At 44.9% G+C, this 24,304-nt stretch overlaps 1 protein-coding gene across 1 annotated transcript in view; it reads right to left on the bottom strand.

The window, feature by feature from the left end:
• The window catches only part of FAM171A1 (family with sequence similarity 171 member A1), a 128,555-nt gene extending 111,518 nt beyond the window's left edge, over positions 1–17,037 (bottom strand). Inside the window, exon 1 of the mRNA XM_068561959.1 lies at positions 16,822–17,037. Coding sequence (XP_068418060.1) covers positions 16,822–16,918 — 97 coding nt within the window. The 5' untranslated portion in view covers positions 16,919–17,037. The remainder of the gene's footprint in view (positions 1–16,821) is intronic.
• Between the last annotated feature and the right edge of the window lie 7,267 nt (positions 17,038–24,304).

Genomic DNA, 24,304 nt, shown 5'->3' on the forward strand with positions numbered 1-24,304 from the left:
CTCTACAGGATTAGTTCTTAGCCTTCAAACCCCGGCTCCAAAGCCTCTTCCCTGGGAAAGCCTCTCGGGCAGCCCAGCCAGTCATTCCCTCCCCTGCAACCCTGCACACTTCGCTTTTTGCTTATCTATGCTTTCCCCTCATGGGAGCTTGAGTTCCTGAAAAGAGGGGCTGGGTGTTAATTATCTTTGAAAATTATTGCAGAAACGGTGAGTGTGAATCCCTAGAACAACTGAGAGACACGCTAAGAGGAGAGCAGAGGAGGGTGCGGGTGGGACCTCCACCTCCACGCTGTACCAGCACATGACTGCAAGCCACATTGCTTTTCATGTATAAAAAGGAATAATCCCTCTCCCAAATACCTCTCAGGATTATGAGGATCAAAACAGATAATGGCTCTGAAAGCACTTGAAAATCTAACGGATCCTATAAATTTAAGATAATTACATCAATGTTTTGGTGGTGAAAGGTAAGGCAATCAGACTCTTTGTTGGATGGGTGGATGAACAGATGGGTGGGTATAAAGATGGGTAGATGGATAGATAGGTGGGTTGATGGATGGATGGGTGGATGGGTGGATGGATGGATGGATGAATGGATAGGTGGGTGGGCAGACAGATGGGTGTGTAGATAGGTGAGGGGAAGAGTGTATAAAGAATGGCTAATCAGCCATGAAGCAGCTAACAGGAAGATAAAGTGAGGAAGCATCTAACTTCAAGTCTTTCCAGACCATTCTCTAAGGTAAACATCTCTCTAGGGATTCTGAATTTAGAAATGGGAAGATAGGAGCAGGGAATAGCCCCACCTAATTAACAAAATGTTATCTAACGAGTACACATAAACACCAGCCCTGGTCTAAGAGCTGGTAACTCCTTTCTCATATTTACTTAGCATTTATATAGTATTTTAACATGTATTGATTTGGAATGCATAAGTTTAATATTTAACGTGACATCTAATAGATTTCCATCAAGACACTCAAAGAACCATCATTATAGGCAATGATTCTATCTTTAAATTTAAAAAGGCAAATGAGGTTTATCAAGATAGTTTCAAAAAACTGGTTCAAACAGTAGGGGAGAAAGTTTATAACAGGAGCATTTTTATCAATTTTAACTTCAACTAAAACCTAAGTTACAGCACAAGAATCAGTTCTAAAGAAAATACAACTTGTGCATTAAAAGCCATTTTAACAGTCTGCTCTGCCCAGAGGTGAGTGAGCTAAAAGGATCACTTTCTGAGTTTAATTTCACTAGGCAGTCTTTAAGTTTATAGGAAAGGAAAAAATGTATCCATAGGAGTATCTGCCAAGGGAGGTTGTTTAGGAAGGAGACCTAATTTTGCTGTGGCCATACTAGTAACATTGGGACAATCCTGCAGGTACTCTGCCTGGAGAGCAGAGCCATATTTTAAAAGGGCTCCCTGTGCTCCAGCAGATGGGCTGTAAACTTGACCAGACTGCAGACACTGCGTCCTCCACACTCACCAGTCGACTGCTTTAACTTCTCTATCCCTTTCCCATATGCTTTATCACATACTCACAAACACGTCTAGCAGATGGTAGGTAACAAAGAAAGAAACTTATCAGCTGAGCAAAAAGTGAAAAACCTTGTTCTAAAGGAGGCATCTAAAAACCAATCTCCTCCAACCTCTGATTAGATGGGAATATTTTAAATAATCAAATGACGTGAAACACAAGTAACTTCTTTCATGCCATCCTCAAGAAGCACTGCCCTTTTGTATTACAATATTTAGAATAACAGACGTATATGGATCTAATGCTATTCTGTTTTCCTAACTCGGAATAATCACAGACTTTCTTAATATCAAAAAATACTGACACAATAATAGAGCGACCAGCAACTCTCAGAGGATGATTTTTCTATCACATTAAACACCAAACCAATGCAGGGCTCTGAGGGTCCACATTCAGGCGTCAGACTGAACACTCCTGTCTCGTGAGCATCACAGCAAGAAAATGTTCTAAGTTCGGAAAAAATCCTTTCCTTTTATAAAATCTCTATTTTAATATAAACAACAGAAAGGCTATTTATGCCACTAAATCTGTCTGTCTGGGTAGAAGTCCAAAGAAGTCAGACAAAGGACTTGGGGAAAGTGCCTTCGCTGAAAGTACCAACAGTATATAGAGCAGGGAAACCGTACACAGGTGTCACTGTTCTTAGCATGGATACAGCTTCTAAAAAAAAGCAGGCAGCTCTGAAATAGACTAAAAGTTAGGAAAGGCCATATGAGGGAAGAAACAGAACTGAAAAAAGAGGACCTGACTCAAGCACCCACTTTTTCCCGAATCCCAGTGAGGATTTCTGGAATGGCTCAGTTCTGTGAAATCTACAGGCAGACATGCACATGCATCTGCAACACACAATGTACATTTCTATAGGTTAATGGCACAAGCAGAGGAAATAAGGGGACAATCCTATCTGGTCTCAATTTCCAAATGATATACCCAGTCTATAGGGGTGATTTTAAATCTCAAGAAATTTCACTTTTTACAGCAGGTCATCTCTTGGTATGCTCAACTCTGACTCAAAATATCTGACTTCTGTGAATAGATATGTTTAGAACTTTATTATCATCTTAACTTTAAAAAAGACTATTAGACTATGAGGAATTGAATCAATATACTCATGACTCAAAAGGGTTAATGAAGTGTCCCAAGTAACTTCTAGAAGCTGCTTAGTCATTAAGAGATCCTGGTACTTGCTGGAGTGTATCGACTCTTGCACCTTCCAACCGGCATATACGTTTAGGTTTTTTTTTTTTTTAATTAATTAATTATTTTATTTTTGGCTGCATTGGGTCTTCATTGCTGTGCGTGGGCTTTCTCTAGTTGTGGCGAGAGGGGGGCTACTCTTCACTGTGGGGCACAGGCTTCTCATTGCAGTGGCTTCTCTTGTTGTGGAGCACAGGCTCTAGGCATGTGGGCTTCAGGAGTTGAAGCACGCAGGCTTAGTAGTTGTGGCTCACGGGCTCTAGAGCACAGGCTCAGCAGTTGTGGCGCATGGGCTTAGTTGCTCCGCGGCATGTGGGATCTTCCTGGACCAGGGCTCGTACCTGTGTCCCTTGCATTGGCAGGTGGATTCTTAACCACTGTGCCACCAGGGAAGTCCCTGTTCAGGTTTCTTTTAAAGAGAACAGGCACTGAAACAGCCCTATATAACCTCTAGTTCTGCATTGGTAGGATGCAAATAATAGACTCTGGAAGGGTTATTTTCGTTTTCTTTTTCTTTCCTATTCCTTCTCTACCCTGACACACACACACACACACACACACACACACACACGAGCATGCACCATGCCTTATCTGGTTGATATGTTATCAACTGCTTCTACATAATCAGATGGGATACTCATTGAGGAGCTAATCTGGTCATGTGATAGACTTTAATAAAATATCAAAGAAAAATAAAAGTCCACATTAAAAACTGTTGAAAATAAACATAAACATAATGGTGAAACCTTAATTTTGATTTCTAAAAGTGCTCCAATACTCTTCAAAAACTAAAGCCATTACAGCTGGAAAATGAAATGTATGCACTATATTGTCTGTCTTTCTATTATCTATCTATCATCTATTTATCTATCTACCTACCATCTAGCTGTCTATTATCTATCTATCTATCTGTCTAATATATGTAAATCTGCCCACCAAAACGGCTAAAATTAAAAAGACTACCACTACCAAGTGTTGGTGAGAGTATGGGGCAACAAAAATTCTCACATGTTTTTTTGATGGGCGTATAGAAAGACACAACCGATTTGGAAAAAAGGCCTAGTGGTTCCCTTTGAAACTAAACATTCACCTATCCTATAACCCGGCGATTCTGCTCCTAGATATTTTCCCAAGAGCAATGAAAACATACGTCCATAGAACAACTGTATAAAATGTTCCCAGCAACTCTATTTATAATAGCCACAAACCAGAAACAACTTGTGTGTTTCTCAATAGAAGAATGGATGAACACACTGCAGAATATTCCTCCAGTGTAATATTATTCAGCAATAAAAATAAGCAATCCATTGGTACAAGCAATAAATGGATGGATCTGACAAAAATGTCATGGTGAACAAAAGAAGCCAGGGTCCATACCGTATGATTCTATTTATAGGAAGTTCTAAACAGGCAAGAAAGTAATCTATGGTGGAAAAAATCACAACAGTGGTTTCCCCTAAAGGGTAGGGGCAGGGACTTACTAAGAGGGGCATGAGGGAACTTTCTGGAATGATATTGCGTATCATAATGGGATTTGGGGTTGCATAGGCAAATGCACAGGTCAACACTTAAGATTTGGGTATTTCCTTGTACGTAAACTTTCCTATGAGAAAGAAATCAAACAAATATTGAACACTAATTAATGATACACATGCTGCAGTATTAGGAAGAAAGGGAACTGATACCTGATACGTGCTTTAAATTTCATTGAAAAATAAGATGGATTAATGGATGGATAGAAGAATGAATGAATTGATGGATAAGCAATAAAGCAACTATAGTAAAATGTTAATTGTAGAATCTCAGTGGCCTGCATGGGGTATTCCCTGTAAATTCTTTCAATTTTTTTCACGGCCAAACGTTTTCACGAAATAAGATGGAAAAAATCTATTATAGTCCCATAATGGCATCATTTAAAATTCTATTTTCAGGATCATTATATAAGCAAAGAGGAACTAAGAAGCTTTTTGTCAAGAGTGAAAAAGATTAAACTTTTGCAAGTAGGTTCAAATATCAAATAAACACTGTATTTCACACCTACTTTGGAGTGAATGAAGCCCCTAGTTGATGCCTAAGGAGAACAAGGGCATCTGTGCAATCCAAACACACATGAAGGGCTGTTTCGAAAATAATGACATCCTTCCCTACCCCTGACTGTCCAATTGCTGGGTTCTAACAGGTTTCTCTTGTTACATAAACAGTTGGCCAAATACTAATGGGCTCTGAACACAAACCAGAAGATTCTCCCAGGCCCAGCTGGGTGTAACCCCAACTCCCGCCCTGCTTGACTGATCCTCCCTCAGGAAATCATAAGAGTTACTAGTGAGAGCCCCTTACAGCGGCTACACATGTGCATCCCACACACCACCAAGCCCAGGAGATGCTCTTAGGAGATGCTTGGAAGTGTCTGTTCAGGGTGGCTTTCCAGGGCTCAAAGGCCAACAGGGACCACACAGCAGGTATTTTGTCTTTCTCCATAAAAACGAACAGGACCATCCAGAGCCCCCTTATTACTGGTAAAATGCCATGAGGATCAAAATTGCGTGAAATTCTAATTTAATCCTCCATGTCAGAAAGCAGCCCGGTGTGAGGGTGAAGGCCAGGCTGCCCAGTGTTGCACAGTGGACTGTGTCATTCACTGTGTGACTTTGGGTAAATGGTTTAACTCCTTTGTGCCTCACATTCCTCTTCTATAAAACGAGACTGATATTTGCAGCTTGCAGGATTGATGTGCAGATTAAATTAAGATAATCCATCAAGGGACTTCCCTGTTGGCACAGTGGTTAAGAATCCACCTGCCAATGCAGGGGACACGGGTTCAAGCCCTGGTCCGGGAAGATCCCACATGCCGCGGAGCAACTAAGCCCGTGTGCCACAACTACTGAGCCTGTGCTCTAGAGCCCGCGAGCCACAACTACTGAGCCCGCAAACCACAACTACTGAGCCCGCGTGCCACAACTACTGAAGCCCACACGCCTAGAGCCCATGCTCTACCGCAAGAGAAACCACCGCAATGAGAAGCCCGTGCGCCGCGACGAAGAGCTGCCCCTCCTCGCCGCAACTAGAGAAAGCCCTAGCACAGCAACGAAGACCCAACGCAGCCAAGAATAAAAAAATAAAAAATAAAAATAAATTATAAAAAAAATTTTTTTTAAAAAGATAATCCATCAAAGTGCTCAGCATCATGCCTGGCAGGTAATCAGCGCCAAGTACCTGTTAGCTAATCATCCTGATGACTTTTTTATGTCTAAGTGAGTGAAGCTGAGACTGCCTGTGAGTATTACACTGATTTAACATGAAGTATAAGAGAAAGATTGCAAATATTGATCATTCAAAGAATGTAGTAAACCTCAGTTATCAAAAGGAACGTCACTTCTAGGTTCTCAGGTTCAAAATAACAAAACTCAGGACCACGTTAAATATAGAATTTGGCACTGCATAAGCTGCCTCCAGGGTTTAGATAGAGCTTAGTCCATAGAGTTTAGGGTCCTACAGTCTCAGGGCAGGAAGGGAGAGAAGTCTCTCGTCCAAGACCTTTCTTGAGACTCAGAGAGAACACCCTCAGTCGTCTTCCTCCGGGCTCCCCTCAGCATCTCCAGCGGCCGGGAAATCTGCCTCCCTCCCACCCACCCCATCCACTGCAGACACCATGACCCATCTTTACACTGTGGCTGATGCAGGCAGGGTGAGATGCCCAAAGCCGTTCCCACCCTCACCGGGAACTTTCCAATATGTCACACTGACAGCAAAAAGGACTGCAGAGATGATGAGGGCTACGGACTGGAAGACAGGGAGACTGTCCTCGATTATCCGGTGGGCCCAACCTAATCACATGAGCCCTTAAAAGCAGAGAACTTCCTCTGGTTGTGGGCAGAGAGACGGGGCAGAAGGAGAAATCAGAGAGACATGACCTGTGAGCAGGACTCCACATGCTGCAGTGGAAGGAGCAAGGTGACAAAGGATACAGGTGGCCTTAAGGAACCAAGAAAGGCTCACGGCCGTCAGCCAGCAAAGAAACAGGGACCTCGGCTCTCTATTTGCGAGGAACTGAACTCTGACGACAACTTGACTGAGTTTGGAAGCAAATTCTTCCCCGGAGCCTCCAAGAGGGACCACAGCCCCGCCGATGCTTTGATTTTGGCCTTGTGATGCCTTAAGCAGAGACTCGGCTGAGCTGAGCTGTGCCCACACTTCCCACCCACGGAAACTGGGGGATAATAATGGTGCTGCTTCATGTCGCTGATTTGGGGTAATCTGTGAAGGCAGCCGTAGAAAACAAATGCAATGGCCCTTAAAATATCTGAGGTTCCCCAACAGGTCTTCTGGTATCTTTATTTTTTTTTAGACCATATACTCTCTGGGACTGGACCATCTTTCACAAACAAGGCTTTGAGGCTACCCTCTTAGCTGCTCTGCTTTTAAGAACAACGATGAAATGCCTGGAGTTCCTCCATCTGATGAACTTGGTTCAGCTATTCCGGGGCCGAGCCTGTGATGACCAATAAGGATAAGGTTCTGTTGGAGGACTGTGTGAACATAGGGGCCTCTGGTCCAGCCCAGCACTTGCTAACATTATGGACAGGTGACCATATGATATGGAAACCACAGCATACGAAGCCAAGCGACCCGATTTCAAGCTCTCCTTGGAACGTGTTCTGGAGGGTCAACAGAAAGCTTAAATCTGGCATCTAGGACCAAATACAGTCCTCCAAGTATGGTGAGACCAGCATATGACACGGCAGGCTTATATCCTAATCTGCCTTCTAGAAACCACAAATTCAAGGCAGACCAAGATCACCCAGGCAGTTTTGATAACCAGTCATACTTTCTACTCACTTTTTACTTGACTAATCTTATAGTCACTTGAAGATCTAAGTCTTTTCCCCATTGATTAAAAAAAAAAAGTCTTCCTTTCTATTCTGTAATTTTGTTATCTTTAACTCATAGTTACTGCCTAGGGAGAGGTTGGTTTGTTTTGTTTTGGATCTCAATCTTGCAAGCCCCCTGCCATAGACTGAATGTCTGTGTCCCCCGCAAATTCATATGTTGAAACCTAATCCCTACTGTGATGGTATCTGAAGATGGGGCCTTTGGGAGGTGATTACGTCATGAGGGTGGGGACCTCATGAATGGGATTAGTGCCCTGATTAAGAAGAGATCTCAGAGAGCTCCCTCACCTGTTCTGCTATGTGAGGACACAGCAAAAAGATGGCCATCTACGAATCAGAAGTGGGCTCTCACCAGGCAGCGCATCTGCAAACACCTTGATCTTGGACTTCCCAGCCTCCCAAACCGTGAGAAATAAACTGCTGCTGTTTATAAGCCAACCAGTCTACGGTATTCTGTTACAGCTGCTTGGATGGACTAAGACACCCCCTTTCAGTCTTTATGTCATAAGAAAGTATGATCAATATCCCTGCAATGTACTCATCCAAATCATTAATAAAATATTATTAGAAATCAACTATAAATTATAAATAATCAAACAAATTAAGAATAGGCAAATAAATAGAATGTTGTTAATAATAAAATATTGAGACCCAAGTTACACGTGCTTTAATTCTGTTAAGACAGATTTCCATTAACAAATGCTTGTTGTTGACCCTTCTCTCTTAAGAGGAGAGATCTAAGCGCTAATTGTGGGGCTGAGGAAACAAAGCAAAACCACACTCGACTACAACCAGTATAAAGTCATCCATGAGACTGCTACTAGTTACTGGTTTGAAATCAGAGGTCTTACTAATGTGATTCACCTTATGGATTGAGGCTAGCTTTCATCAAAGCGTTTATGTCTTTAGTTCAGCTCTGTCAAAATTACATTAAAAATCTTTCCTTCAACATGAATTCAATAATTTTTCTATTCGAATTCTGAGCTCTAAGAAGTCTAGGCAAATGAAATGTTCGTTTGACTTGGACATGGTTGTCTCTTCTCATTACACTCAGGCTTCTCTATCTCTGTGGGGTACAGCTCAAAACAAAACAAATAAGAAACAAACCAATCTTTTACAAACTCAGTACTCACTTCCAAGTTAATTTCTCCTAAGCCAGCTTTTCCAACACCACTGGCTACTTCCCACAATCCCAAAAGATCTTGCCAGTTCTCATATTTGAGTATGTTTATATGTTTTATATAAAGTTAAGCTTCAGTTAAGGGCTCAAACTATTTGAACATATTAAATCCACATTTGATCATCTTACCACCCCACCCTTTGTAAGTACTGTGAGTTTTACCTAATTGTTTCTGCAATTGTTATTCAGAGCTTCGGCTGATACTGGAAATCACTACAGCACCAACACTGTCCAACCAATGCTGTCCCTGCTTCAATATCTGATCACCAAAATGACGTGTCTTACCTAACGTACAACTTTGAGGAACACTAAGTGACGTTCTGTGTGCTTGTGCTCTCTCAAATACAACTTCCTGTGGCCTACTGTGGACAAATCCTCGAAATTTCTAGAAATAAACATCATAGACAACTTACAGCTGGATTTTAGTCATGCAACTGTTAACGGTTTCATGTTACTCAAGAGATTCTTGCCTAATTACATTAAAGTACCTTGGTGATGTCCTTCTTAATTTATTTTTCCATCTCTTCTTCAATTGGGTTGTAAAATGTGAAAAAGTAAGCACCCCTAAAGAATCAAGCTTACCCCAAAATATACTGTCTCCTCCACAGCACCCTGTTTTTGTCTAACAAGTGTTTAGCATACTGTCTTCATACAGTAGACATTTCCCATTTAGGATTTTAAGAATAGAAAAGGGGAGCATGGCTGTGAGTGAAGGGAAGTGAGGATGTACAACCATCACCCAGGGGACGATGATGGAACATTCTAGCCAGAGGGGATGATCTTCACCCGGTGAAGAACGGAGCTAAAGCTGGAACAGGCATGTGAGGAAAGGCCAGACGTCATAATTTAGACGCCATACTTTGGGCAATGGGAAGAGAGTTAACGTGTCTCTGCAGGAGAGAAACATGAATTAAAATGGTGTTTGACGAGGGCCACGTGGAGAGAGCCTGGGTTGAAAGAGCAGACTGAAACAGAGGGAGAAAGACACGCTGCTTTGCACAAGTACCTGGGAGGGAAAATGAAGAGAGATGAGTGAAGGAATGTTGATGAGATGGGAGGGGAAGGCAAGAATGATGCCTTAACACGAGGCAAGGTCTTCGGCCTGCAAATAAGGGAGTCATTCTCTCCCTTTCTCCAATCTTTGTTTACCTTTAGGCTAAAGCCCTGAAATCGAGACAGTTCAAGCTTCTGTCCATTCTTGGGTCTGCTCCTCAGGAGGAGACACTTCATTATCCTTGCCCTTCTCCCGTCCCCACATCACTCCACCAAGTCACCAGCGACCCCCGCAGTGGTGGCTCCCTTCTCTGGGCTACGCTGAACGTTAGTCTTTTGCTCCCAGCGGGAGAGCAACTGCAGGAGACCAAGCAGTCTCCCTCTTCCTGCATTCTGCAATCGGGGCAGTGTCGAGGATTATTTGGATGTTTCCATACTGCTCTGTCCTCCACCTGCAGGAGGCGTCTTTTTTTTTTTTTTAAATTAATTTTATTGCAGTCTAGCTGCTTTACAACGTTGTGTTAGTTTCTGCTGTACAGCAAAGTGAATCAGCTGTACATATACATATATCCCCTCTTCTTGGATTTCCTTCCCATTTAGGTCACCACAGAGCATTAGAGTTCCCTGAGCTATACAGTAGGTTCTCATTAATTATCCATTTTATATATAGTAGTATGTATATGTCAATCCCAATCTTCCAATTCATCCCATCCCCCTTCCCTGTGGGGGGCATCCTTAATGGTTTCCGTGGTCCCAGGCCCCCGAGCTGGTGGGGCTCACCGGCCCAAGAGAGGCAGAGAAACATCAAGGGGATGTGCTGAACCTCTGAGACGACACTGGGAGGCCGTTCCACGTTAGGGGTCCCCTATCATTTTATTATACGATGGCTTCGGGGGCCGATGGTGACATTCAGTCGTAACTTTCTTTTACCTCATTTAGTTACCGATAGGTATGTTTCGACAAAGATTAGAGCCAAGTTTAAAAGAAAGCCAAATTTCTAAAAGAGGCTACCGCTTCTCCCTGCAGGTGTGAGTAATCCCAGCGCTAGAAGGAACACCGATAATTGGATGCACCTTGCTTACAAATAAAAGTCACAGCCCACTGAGCTCCTCTGGAAAAAAAAATAGTTATTTTGGTGGTGATGGTGGGAAGGCCCTTAAGGCTTTCCCCAAGGGCCCCCAACAGGGTTCCAATTAGGCAGAATTTTGTTAAACAGATGCAAAAAGCCTCCAAATGTTATCTTCAGCAGCTTGGTCCCCCAAAGTGGTCCAAGCTGTACCATTACCCTGGCTGTATGGGTGCATCTCCTCTCACAGTCCTTGGGGGTCAGTGTCTGTATTGGTTTCCTGCTGCTACCATAGCAAAGTACCACAACTCAGTGGCTTAAAATAACATGAATTTACTATCCAATAGTTCTGGAGGTCAGAAGCCCCAAATCAGCATCACAGAGCTAAAGTGAAGATGTTGGCAAGGCAGCATTCCTTCTGGAAGCCCTAGGGGAGAATCCATTTCCTCGCCTTTGCAGCGTCCAGAGGCCGCCTGCATTCCTTGGCACTGTCTTCATGGCCAGCAGTGAAACATCTTCATCGTCTCTGGCTCTGACCCTCTGCCTCCCTTTTTTTTTTTTAATTTAAATTTATTTATTTATTTATTTATTTATTTATTTATGGCTGTGTTGGGTCTTCGTTTCTATGCGAGGGCTTTCTCCAGTTGCGGCAAGCGGGGGCCACTCCCCATCGCAGTGCGCGGGCCTCTCACTATCGCGGCCTCTCTTGTTGCGGAGCACAGGCTCCAGACGCGCAGGCTCAGTAGTTGCGGCTCACGGGCCTAGTTGCTCCGTGGCACGTGGGATCTTCCCAGACCAGGGCTCGAACCCGTGTCCCCTGCATTGGCAGGCAGATTCTCAACCACTGCACCACCAGGGAAGCCCTGCCTCCCTTTTATAATCCCGAATAATCTTCCCACCTGAAGATCCTTAACTTGATTAGCTCTGCAAAGTCCCTCTTCTCATGTAAAGCACTACTGTATTCTCTGGTTCCAGAGATTAGGACATGGACATCTTTGGGGGCCATGACTCTACCTTCCACAGGGTCTGTGCGGCTAGAGAACACCATTATCTGAGGTCCCCTCACTTCTTTGGGCCTGGGTTTCCTCATCTGCAGAACAAGAAGTATAAACTTGACCAAGAAGCGCCTTCTGATACTATATAAACGCATCTACCTGGATGCGTAAAGACATCTACATAAATGTGCTCTATTTATGCACCCTTACAATTACCAACTGTATGGATTATAAGGTAGAGAAAGGATCTAAGGGGACACCCAGATTTTGAGTCCAGTTAATAGAGAACTTAAGGTAAACTGGATTGGAGAAGGAGGCTGGCAGCTGAGGAGTTTGAGGTCAGCTTCGTGCACTGAATGGAGACGTCCAGTAGCTTGTTGGACAGAAGGAACTAGAGCTACGACACCAGGTCAAGGCAAGAGAGAGAAAAGTTGGAGTCATCCACGTAATAGGGTTTAATTACTGGGATCTCTATGGGCTAATAGATCCTGCAAGGGGTAAATGAAAGAAAAATGGGCAAGTGTTTGCAGCCTCACTTTAATCCGGGAGGAAGAGGAGCTGGCAAACAGAGGCTTGATGGGAGGAAGGTGGAGTCGCCTTAAATATGCGGAATCAACTGTTTATTTTAAGGGAACTCATTATGAAACCATTTCTAAAGTGGTTAATTGCCTCAAATGTTGCCTATTTACAAGTTTGACTTTACAAAAGTATGTAATGGTTTTCTGAATGTAGGGCATACCACTGGGTCACAATATAGAATTTTTAAGAACGATTACTTCTTAGAATGAATTGGTCTATTTAGGGTGCTGATGCTTAATTTAAAAAGTACTTTTAAAATACATTCACTTCCGTTTTTGCTGGAACTGAATAATTTAGCCAGGACTGTGGTCTTTAAAGGTCCAGAAGTTATATTTGGTGAAATAAGTGAAAACGACTTGTTTACAGGATTTCTCTATAACTTGATCAAACTATAAAAGCATTATTGATGTATATGTGTTATCACAGGGCGAATTCTTCCAACTAGATTTCTGAAATGTTTTTATATTCAATTTTTCCTTCAATATACAGTATTATACACGTCTCTTGTCTGTCCAACTTATTTCCGTGTGCTTTTTTAGTAAGTAGTATTTAATAAAACTACTAAATTAGCGTTTGCCAAGAATAATGAAAATAAACAGATTTACAGACATATCAGTAATTTGTTTAAAATGAAGGCTTGATTAAAACTGAGAAAGTACCTCCATTTACAAGCTATTAGTTCAGAAATCCATGCAATATTTTCTTTCTTTTGGTTAGATTTCTAAGCTAATAAGCTGTAAGTTACCAAGTATTACAGGACAAGTACAAACAGGATACAAAAATAATTTTTAAACTCATCTCAAAGACTTTGCCAGAAATTCCCTAGACATTGCTGTTGCTTCTGCATAGAATTCCCACACCTGGCGTGCAAGGAAGTCCAGAGGTCTTGGCAAGTTCAAGTCCTGCAGTTTCCCAGGATGTGAGCCCATGAGTTTTATTTAGATGTTATGCTCTTAATATACTGTCAGCATAAGTCATGCTTGTTGGATGGTCCTCCTGATAGCTTACATCCCTTCCTGGTCTTTCAACCGATCACGATGTTCTAAAAACCGAAATTTGAATTTGGCCAGGAATAGACCTTTTGCAGAGAAGAGAGACAGCCAGCCATACACCTCAAATGTTATGATAGATTGTAGCTATTCTGAGAGGAACAAAAAAATAGCACATCATTGCGAAATACTTTACTGTTAGACAATGAGCAGCAACCTAGCTCTGACCTTTCTTCTGGCACATAAAGAGAGCGCTGGGGTTCAAGAATACACCTCATAGAGCACGTCTGCACAGCTTACCACTCTTTAAGTAGGGGCCCCTTCTATCAAGCTGGTCTTAGCGCACAGTTGTGTAAGAGGTGGAGAAAGTCAGAATTAGTAGATACTTGTGAATAACGGTTTCTATAAAATTCCCAGAAAAAAAATTAGATACTGTGACCACTTTAGGGCAACTCGAATGAAAACACTTCATTAAAAACACGCAATCATATGCTGGAGCTGGTTCAAATTCATGACCAGCAAAGCCAAGCCTCATGGTGATAGCTAACTGTTGCCTTTGAAATCCCTTTGCTGATTCAAAGCAGCTACAGTGGGAAGAGCCAAACTTTAAATTTTATCTTGAATATATAAAGAGCAAAGTGATGCCGAGAAATTTTGCAGATGTTAGTTTCCTCTGACATAACAAAGATTCATTTAAAAAGGAAGGTGTCATTTAGGAATAGGAATCTAATTGAGGTGCTCTGGCCTATGATTTGCGTGTTTGAGGTATCTAAGTAGTTTTTCCTAATCTAAATTTGGTTGTTGCATAACATCTATGTGAGCACAACACATGTTCAAAGTATGATTCATAGGGACTTCCCTGGCGGTCCAGTGGTTAGGACTCCACACTTCCACTGCAGGGGGCATGGGTTTGATCCCTGGTCAGGGAACTAAGATACCACAAGCTGCGCAGCCAAAAAAAAAAACCAAGTACTATTCATGGAACAGTTTCTACAATAAAAGCAAAACTCTTACAAATTAGGTTTCCGGGCAGGTAAGCATGAAGTTTTTTTCTTAAAGTGTATGCATGGCGCCCTTTAGTATATGCACTAGCTGTCTTCAATCCTTTACTCTTTCTTTCAACACAACCTGAGCACCAGCTCTGTGCAAAACCCTCTACAACCTGCTGTGGAAAATGCAAAGTGAAATCAGAGATTGCATTTGTTTTCATTGTGTATGTGATCCCCGAGAGCAGAGAAGACATGAATTTTAAAACTATGTTACAAGATAAGTGTCAAAATGGTTGGAAGAACTCAGTGGGGTGAAGGCGACCTTCTAACGTCAAAGGAGCAATTGTCCATTCCCTGAAAACACGGTACTAGTTCAAAATCCAGATGCCAGGTAGTGAGACCCTGAGTTCTGGCAGAGCTCCTGGGCTCAGCTCTTTAAAAAGCCATCCTACCCAATAAAGGAAGTAATCCTGGGGAAAAATATTCCAAGATACTTGATCTCCCACTCCAAACACACAATATACTAAGGTACTCCTAGCTGTGCATAAATATCTCACAGGTTGACTTTTTCTCACTCACTGCACAGAATATTCCATTTCTGAGACTTTAGTTACCAGATAAGATATTTAGCAGCAAGCTCTCTGCAAAATGCGGTGTCTGACCTAGACCTAGTAGGTTTTTTTTTGTTCCAGTTAAGGCTATGCCTTCCCCTATTTTATAAGTGCACAAACTTAATGTTTCCATATCCCTATTCCAAGTGCAAAACAAAAAATTCCACCCATTCTTTGGAATTAATGGCCTTGTTGAAACACAAATATCATATTCATTGAAACAGCTGATTCAAAGAGCAGTAGGGGATTAATGAAAGAGGCTACAATTCAACACTGATGAGCTAAATGTCCTAAACATTCATTTCCTACATGAAGAGACAGTCTTTTCTGCACCTTGCCAATGTTCCCCCTTCCGTAATATACTTTACTAAATTTATACACAATTCAGAATGGTCTTGTTCCATCACAGCTATAGAAAAAGCGATGCATGAAAGAGACGCCAGCAAATGATACAGCAAGCGATGACTATGAAAACCTTGAATTCAACATGTAGGTAACAAACCAAACCCAACCGACTGTGGGTAGAAACTCCCTTCCCTGTCTCAACATGAGAGGTGGAAAACCACCAGGGTTCTCTGCTCCCAGGCACTCCCGGTCTCTGGGCTCTGAATATTTGCCATAAGGAAAGAGGGCGAGCATATGGAAAAGGGCGTAAGGCAGGGTTCTAGCAAGAGGATGGAGCGAGCTGGGAGGGAGCGCTCCCCGTGCACTCCGTCTGCTGGGCGGACTTCACAGAACACACACCTTTCCTCGAGGAAAGGATGCGGGCAAGGAGTCTGGGGGTCGGGGTGCGGGTGAGGGTCTCCGGGGCTGCAGGGAAGCCCTCCCGGGAGACCAGAGAGGCCCAGCGAGGCCCGGCATTGGTGTCCTGTGTGAACGCCAGATGTTCATCTACGGCGGCCTCACTCACCCTTTCGAAAAGCCAGGCAACAGAGAAGCACTCGATTTAGACCGCACAAACCCGTGCAAAGGAAGCTTCGGGCTTCCCCCCCAAATAAATTCTTATTTTGAAAACAAAAGACAGGCTCGTGGCCATTCTCAGAGGCGAGCACATTGCTCCCAGGGCTGGAAAGCATATTTGCAGAGGCCAAAGATTAGACAAAAGCCTTGAGCTGGAGACACACAGCCGTGGAAATGATTTTTTTTTTAAAAATTGATTAGGGCCTCCCAGTTCCAATTCTTTCTCCCTTTCCGGGGATGATTCCTGGGCCGCCGAGCAGAGCCCTTAGGGCCTGTTAGAGACGTCGGATCGGGAGGGGGAGGAGACCCCGAAACTTTCCCAAACTGCGGCAGGCTGGAGGCTGGCAGCGGCCGCGGACCTCGGGGTCCCGGGGAGCAGGGGGCACCCCAGGGGCGGCGGCCACCCCCTCGGCCGCCGCAACAAAAGGGCCGAGCGTAGCCTTCGCGATCGGGCTTCGAGAACCGAGCCCCGAGGTGGGAAGCGGGCGATGGCGACCCGGAGGCTGCCGTTTTCGCCCGGGCGAAGGAGGAGGTGGAGCCGCGTGTCCGCGGCGCGCATAAAGGACCTTCGGATGCATCCAAACCGGCCACGCGAGGCGGCAACAGCTGATGCCACCCGCACCCCGGCGGCCCGCGGCCCCCCGGGAGCGTCTGCCCGGGTATCTCGGCGCCCCCGGGCGGCGCCGCCCCCTCGGGAGCGCGGCGCTGGGGCTGCAGGCCCGGTGGCGGCGGCTCGGGCTCGGGCGGCCGCGGCAACACAATGCGGCCCCGGAGCCCCGCCGCCGCCGCCTCTGCCGCAGGCCCGCGGCCGACACAAAGCCCGCCGCCGCGCACCGACCTTGGGCTCCGGCGCCGGGTTCCCGCAGCGTCTTGGTCACCGCCTTCCAGACGTTGCAGCCCAGCAGGCAGAGCAGGAGCGCCGCCGACCTGCTCATCTCCGCGCCGCAGGGCCCCGGGCGGCGCGGGCTGGCCGACCACCGGCTCGGAGCGGCGCGTCAGGGGCAGCCGGCCGCCGCGCCTCCCTCCATATCGCCTGGCTCCCCGCGCGCCGGGCCCGCCGCCCGATTGGCCGCGCCCCCGCCCGGCGCGGCGCCGGGCCCCGCAGCCCACGGCCGCTCCCGCCTCCGCGCGCCCCGGTGGGTTTCCCCGAAGAGCCGCCGCCGCGCCTCCGCCGCCTCTTTAACCCCTTCGCGCCCCGCCCGCGGCGGCGCCCAGGCCCCGGGCCGTGGTGCCACCTGGCGGCCGCGCGCCCACGTGCCCCGCCCGCCCGAGCGGCCACCCCCTCGGGTCCGCCCCGCTCGCCCCCCGGTCCCCCGGGAGTAGTGAACGCGACCCTGGCGTCCAGACCGCCCCGCCGCCCCCCTACCCCGCCTCTTGGGAAAGACAGTAGCTGCCTTTCAGGCCGAAACCCTCGCCCCAGGTTAGCTGACGGCCCTCAGGAGGTCCTGGGGTCTCCCTGTGCGACCCCGCTCGGTGTGCGCAGGAGCGCGGCGTACTGCAGCTCTTTCTGTCCCGAGCCAACCAGGAACCCCAGGGGAGATCTGACACCCAACGCCGAAAGTCGGCGGGAACAAAATCCCCCAGCCCGGGTACACCGTACGCAGGCGGCCGTCAGCGCCTGAGTGTTGACAGGCGAACATCTCCAGGTTGTGTCGGGCTTGGATGTTTCTAGAAGGTTACGGTGGGGAGGAAATTTACACTTACTGAGGCCCTAAGTACTTGTTGTTTCCCACTTTTGTCTTCATAATATAGGAACTCAGAGGTAGGTATTGCTATCCCCATTTACAGAGGAGAAAATCGAAGCTAGGGAGGGTTAAGGAATTTGTCCTTAGCAAGTAGCTGGTGGGTGACAGAGCCAAGGTTCGAATAAGACAATCATCCTGGCCCTAGGGTTGAAGCTCTCCGCGAGAACCTCAGGCTTCCTTGAAGCTGAGGTACCCAGCCACCAACTTCCATTCTTTAACTCCCTCTTGTCTGTGTACCTTCCTCCATATAACCCTCATGTCCCCCTGACTCTCTCCACCCCATCTCCCAACCAGCACTGCAGGGACCCTGGGACCTCTGCCCGGGACCCCCGATCTGGGGAAATCCTCTAGGCTCACTAGCGGCCCCGTGCTGCCTCCAGAACGGTAGGCCAGAGGAGGGTTATTATTGTATTTTTATAATTGGGCATTAGGGTATGGCAGGCACTGTACCAAAAAGAGAATGAAGGATGGCGCTTGCCCAGTGGGCTTATTAGAGACAAGTCATTGTGAGACACAATAAAACCAGGAGGAGGGGAAGCCCCTGTGGGTGTTACCGGCACCCTCAGGACCAAGGCTGCCATTAGTGCAAACTGGGCACCTGTACAGGGTGGCAGGTAGTCGGGAAGGTGGAAAAGAAGACCCCCAATTAGGGACTGCCTGATGCCTCCTCCTCTGACTTCCAGCGTCAAAGCCTTAGGGTAATTCCAGGGTCCACATCAGAGCCAGGGGAGGGGAGCATAGAGAGGACCATCCGGGTCAGTCCGCCCTCAAGTCCAGCTTGGGTTCCTGCCCCCAGGAGCACAAAGAGGCCAAGCCAGCTAGCTTGCTTGGTGGAGGATGGCTTTTGGAGCAGGGCGGACCCAAAATTTTCAAATCACTTTCTTGAGGTAGGGGGCTGCTTCTAAGAGAAGTGACATTAAGCCCAACCCAGAGTTGAAACTTCTCACTTCATATCTTTTGAGGATGTGCCTTTGTCAGGGATGTTGATTATAAGAGACAGCACTAGCCTGAGCAAAATAATAATGATAACAAGAATAATCGAAAACCAGGTTATTATTGGGAGAGCACCTGGGACTCCTACAGAATCCTGGGCGCTGAAGTGTCAGGTCTCATGAGGGAACCAAGGACTCTATTATATTTGGAGTTCCTAGTATTATAGATGCCACTTTCATTGGACTGGAGGTATTTCCTCATGACAACTTACTTGGGTGGTATTATTATTCCTATTTTACAGGTGAACAAACTGAGGCTCAGTGACAACTAAGTTGCCCATAGTATCTGGGTCTGATGACAGCAAACTCAAATTCCCTATATCAAGTTACCTCCAAGAATAAATCTCATGCAAATGACTCAGGTTACCACTAGCTGTGTCCACATTGTTTTAAAAACGGGTTCTAATCCCAGTAAAGTCTGAATCCAGTTAATAGTATCTAATGAATGGTATTGTGCCAATGTCAATTTCCTGGTTTTGATAATGTGCTATAGTTATATAAGATGTTACAACTGGGGGATGCTGGTTGGGGGGGGAGCTGGGTGCAGGGGGCAAGGGACCTCTCTGCACCATTTTTATAACTTCTTATGAGTCTATCATTATTCAAAATAAAATTTTAAAAAAGCAAAAAACCTTGTTCTATACCATTTTCCCCCCTAAGCTTCATTGTTCACCCAAAACACTGGTATTTGGGGTCCTATATCTATTCTAGTATAGAGTTCTAGAACTTTTAAGAGTGGGAGAAGTCTAAATAAACACTAAGTGATGAGTCTATTCAAGTTTGGGTCACAATCAGGACTTGCAGATGCTCAAGATAATGGTTGTTATTATTGTGCATGTAACAAAATTTCTGTGGATGACATGGCAGTTTAGAAACACTTTATATACCTTGATAGCAACACTGAGGCTTGTATAAATAGTTTCTGGGAAGGACCAGCCCCATCCCATCTTGCAGATGAAACAGAAGGAGGTTAGATACTTTGCACAGTGCACCATCTCAAAGCCAAAAAGAGAGCTGAGGCCCCCATGATCATTGGCTCCCCATGTAGATGTTTTCCAGCTACTTGGGTGGGAGGCTAAGAAAGCACAAATTCTGCAAAATCACATAAACAACTGCACTGTGCATATCATCTGCCTAGAATTATGTAAGAATTAAATAATCACCCTTCTCTACTGGAATAAAAGAATATGGTTTACCTTTTCTCCTGTTCCAGAAACCAGACTCCCACTTAGTAACTGGGGGTGGGGGGGGGGGGAAATAAATCACTGCTTGGGAGGGAGTGTTTGCAGAACAATGGAAATCAGAAGTGTTCTTTCCTTCTAGAACTTTTCCTGTTGCTCTTATTAAAATCTCACATTGTTTGACTAAAGATGAATTATGACTGTACTTACTTGAAATTGCTTAGAAGTTGCCTGCCTGTACATTTCATTTCAATTTTCGAGTTCTCTGCCAAAAGCAGTGATGCCATATACAAAACTTTTCCTGGCTGAGTTTTTCCAGAAACCTTGATGTCAGAGGCTCTGTGTCAAGGTTTCTTAGGCCAAGATTATTTCTTCCATTGAAATCTTTCCTGATGTTGGTGCCCAATGTGGTGGAATTTTAATTGTCTGAATTTATTTCAAGAGGCGTTGTCCTTCCTTCTCCCCTTTCTCCTCCTTCCCCCCTGCTCCCCCTCATCTGCCCCTGAGTAAGAAGCTGCCTGTGAATAACAAATTTAGTATGAGGTTTGTACAGATCAGGAAGTGTGTCATGGACATTCCAACTCCTGTTTTCTGATGCTTTAATTAAAGTTAGATAAAATGTAGCCAGAGGTGGAAATTGGAAGGGCTCAGCATTTTTTTAGAACCTGTTGGCCATCCATTTGCAAAAGACAAAGGAGAAAGGTAAAGAAAGTACTGAAAAGGAATTGATGTGTCCCATTAACCATAACACTCCCACGTTCCCCTCTATTGGTGAGTCACACCCACATCAATCCATGTGACTTTCCAACAAGATCTTCTTTCAGCTTCACATGAGAAGTTGCAAATGTGTATTAGCCTACAAGAGGGAATCTCTGGCAGTGTGATTTCAGATCCCCTGTATGACTGTTCTTCTTTGCATGCCCCGGAGTCACTAGAAGACTCTGGGATGCATCAATAGGTCTTGGCCGTTGAGAAGGATATTCAAAGGCTGGTGTCTACCTGAGAATCTGGTTGCCTGTTCCATTAGAGCAAGGAGAATCTTCCAGTTCAACCCTTTGCTGGCCATGGAATTACTGTCATAGAGTCAAGGAGGGCTCGAGGAAAGTAGGAAAGTCAGCTTCTGTGGACGGAGAATGTCACCTGGCAAATCAGTAAACAAAGGATATTGCAGCCATCAAGGCTTCAGCCACTGCAGCCACCCCCAGACTGTGCACCCTGAGGGGACTCAGGATGGAGAAAAGCAGGATACTGGCCCCAGATAGTTAAGGTGCATATCAAAGGAATGATTTCAGTGAGTCCAGACTCTTGCATCTTCCCATACACAGAAGTGGGCTAAATTCATTAACTGGAGATGTCCGGTGTTTCTTTAATTAGCAGTAATCTTTTGATGTTCCAACTGCTTGTTTTGGGGGTTTTTTTTTTGCAAAAACTCCTATATGTCCTGGCTCCTCTCTTGCCTCTTTGGGACAGTCCCCTAGAGCTATCTGAGAGGCTGTCTCCTGGGCTTAAGTCCTCAGTATGTCCGCCAAATAAAACGTAATTCTCAACTTTTAGGCTGCACAAAAACTTAAAGAGTTAGGGAAAAGACAGGAAGCTAATGAAGAAAATGGATTAGGTAATTAACACTAATTGACTTCTTGTTGTGTGTTTCATTCTGTACCTGGAACAGGGAGGAAAGCTTTGCTGTGCTGTAGGGCCTCACTTCCCCTAATCTCTGGTCAATTTCAGGCTAACTCTTTCCTAGTGGTACTTTCTTACTCTTTTCCTTTCTTGTCATTTCCTCTCTGCTTAGTTTTGAGGCTCTGGACCCAAAGCTACCTGCTGCCAGGTCACTTCTCTTAATGCCTGTTTAATTCTTAAACGAAGGTTCTCTCCCTCCAGCAGTGCCCTTCATTACAGGCCCCTTAAACATGGAAGTGGGGATGAGGAGGGGATATGTCTGCTCAAACAATACAACGGGCTTAGATATTAATTATTGTAATATTAATTTAGTCGTTCAGCCACTCTCACTAAAATATAAACTCCATGAGAACAGAGTGATTGTCCAACTCACTGACATAATTTCCGGCATCTGGAAAAAATATTTGGCACAAAATAGGTGCTCAATAACTATTGGCCAAAGTGAAAAATTGTGTCTAACCTTGAAGAAATATTTTCTTCCAGTCAGTCTAAATATCACTCTGCTACCTTGGACTGATATATGAATTAGCAGGTACTGACTGAGTCCTTACCATGGGTCCAAAGTTTTAGAAGTTATCTCAAGATGCTTTCCCACCTTCTGAGCTTCCCTCTCACAATTACTCGTCAGAGATCCCTCCTCAGACAGGCAGGTCTTGAACTGGTCCCTGAACTTGAGCCTTTTCCACCGTGGGACCGGTGTTGATGCTGACCTCTCATCCTTTCCTATCCTTCAAGATGCAGATCAAGTCACATCGCTACTGTGTCCTCAGCCTGGCAGATAAGGTTCACCACATTCACTAACCACTTTGTAAAGTTAGTTATCATTATAACCACCTGCTCCCACCTGTTGCAAACATCTGCTTTCAACACATAAGTTTAGACCATGTACAGAAAAGATGTAGAGTGGGATTCCAAAGTGAGCTGGGGTCAGCATTGGCCAAAGTGCATGCTGTCTGTAATAGTCAAAACTGTAACATCTGGTGCTGCTATCTGGGAATGTTTGTGTAAACTTTCGACGTCTGAAAGCACATGATTCTTCTTTTTATAATTTTATTGGCGTATAGTTGATTTACAATGTTGTGTTGGTTTCAGGTGTACAGCAAAATAAATCTGTTATACATATACATATATCACTCTTTTTTAGATATTTTCCCATATAGGTCATTACAAAGTATTGAATAGAGTTCCCTGTGCTATACAGTAGGTCCTTATTAGGTATCTATTCTATATATAGTAGTGTGTATGTGTCAATCCCAATCTGAAAGCACACGATTCTTAAATTCTGACATCAGTATTTAGAGTAAAGGTTTATGTAGACAATAACTCCAGAATCTTCTCAAAAGAGGGCAAACTTCAGTCATTTGAAATAAACTCAAAATAGTATATCTGAAAATCTGAGCATGATAACTTTTCCACAGCAATGTCTTATCTTCCCAACTTACAAGCTCTGAAGGAATCTCCTTTTCGACATCTTTGTGGCTCTCTCAAGATCCCAACGATGCCTTGCTTGGAGCTGACTTTCTGCAAAGCCACTTGCTTACCAATTGGCTGGTATACATAGGTTTGATTGATTGGTTATCATTCAGAGGAAATGCAAGTTGCCACGTGGAATACGAGATTTTGGTGCACATATGATCTTATTCAAAAATTATTCTTTCCACTACTTTTTTTAAAAGAGAAGTAGATGACTTTTTAAAAACAATTTTTAAAAAATATTTTATTTATTTGGTTGCACCAGGCCTTAGTTGTGGCAGGCAGCCTCCTTAGTTGTGGTATATGTGCTCCTTAGTTGCTGCTCGCTGGCTCTTTAGTTGTGGCAGGACAACTCTTAGTTGCAGCATGCCTGTGGGATCTAGTTCCCTGACCAGGGATCGAACCTAGGCCCCCTGCATTGGGAGCATGGAGTCTTAACCACCGTGCCACCAGGTAAGTCCCTCTTTCAACTATTTTTAAAGAAAGGTGTTACATAACACCAGCATTTTCATCTAAATAAAGTATTTTCTTTTCAAAGAAATATTTTTTGGAGTCACCCCTCTGCAAGACTTAAGCATGTCTCTCCCACTCCCTCTGCCCCACCCCTCCTCCCAAGAATCTACCTTTACCTGGGGTGAAGGTGTTGACAGATGTATGAGCGGTGGTCCCGGGTATATGTCCCTGAGGAGGATGGCCTGTCCCCAGGGATGAGGGGAAACAGGGACCTGGAGAAATCTAGTTATGAGGCAGGTATCCTTGAAGGGAAAAGGAATGGGGTCCAAGCCACATGGAAGAGCCCAGATGCTCACTCTGAACACACTGACAGCTGACTCCCAGGAGCCCCGGTGGGAAAGCATACAATAGGGGCATAAAAGGTAACATTCCTAAGCTAACAAAAAGCATCAAACAAACAGACTGAAAAATCCCACAACCCAGAGACTTCCCTTTCACCCACCCCCAATCAATGCCTTGCTAAATATAGGATTCCTTCGCTGGGAACCTTATTTGGAAGCACCCCAGTATCTTCCCATGTACAGTAAACCCTCTCTCCACTGAGGCAGGTAGCATGGTGGTTAAACGCCTGAGCCTGAGCGCTGACTCCGGTCTGAATGGGCTTGGACTTCTGGGATGTTCCTCACCTTGCTTTGCTCCTTTGTCAAATGGGGATGAAAAGAGTAGTACCTCTGTCCAAGGGTTGTCACATGGATTTGGTGAGATAAAGGACAGAGCCTGGCTTGTGGTAGCAGCTG

The sequence above is a fragment of the Eschrichtius robustus genome, chromosome 1 (assembly GCF_028021215.1).
Source record: "Eschrichtius robustus isolate mEscRob2 chromosome 1, mEscRob2.pri, whole genome shotgun sequence".
Lineage (NCBI taxonomy): Eukaryota > Metazoa > Chordata > Mammalia > Artiodactyla > Eschrichtiidae > Eschrichtius > Eschrichtius robustus.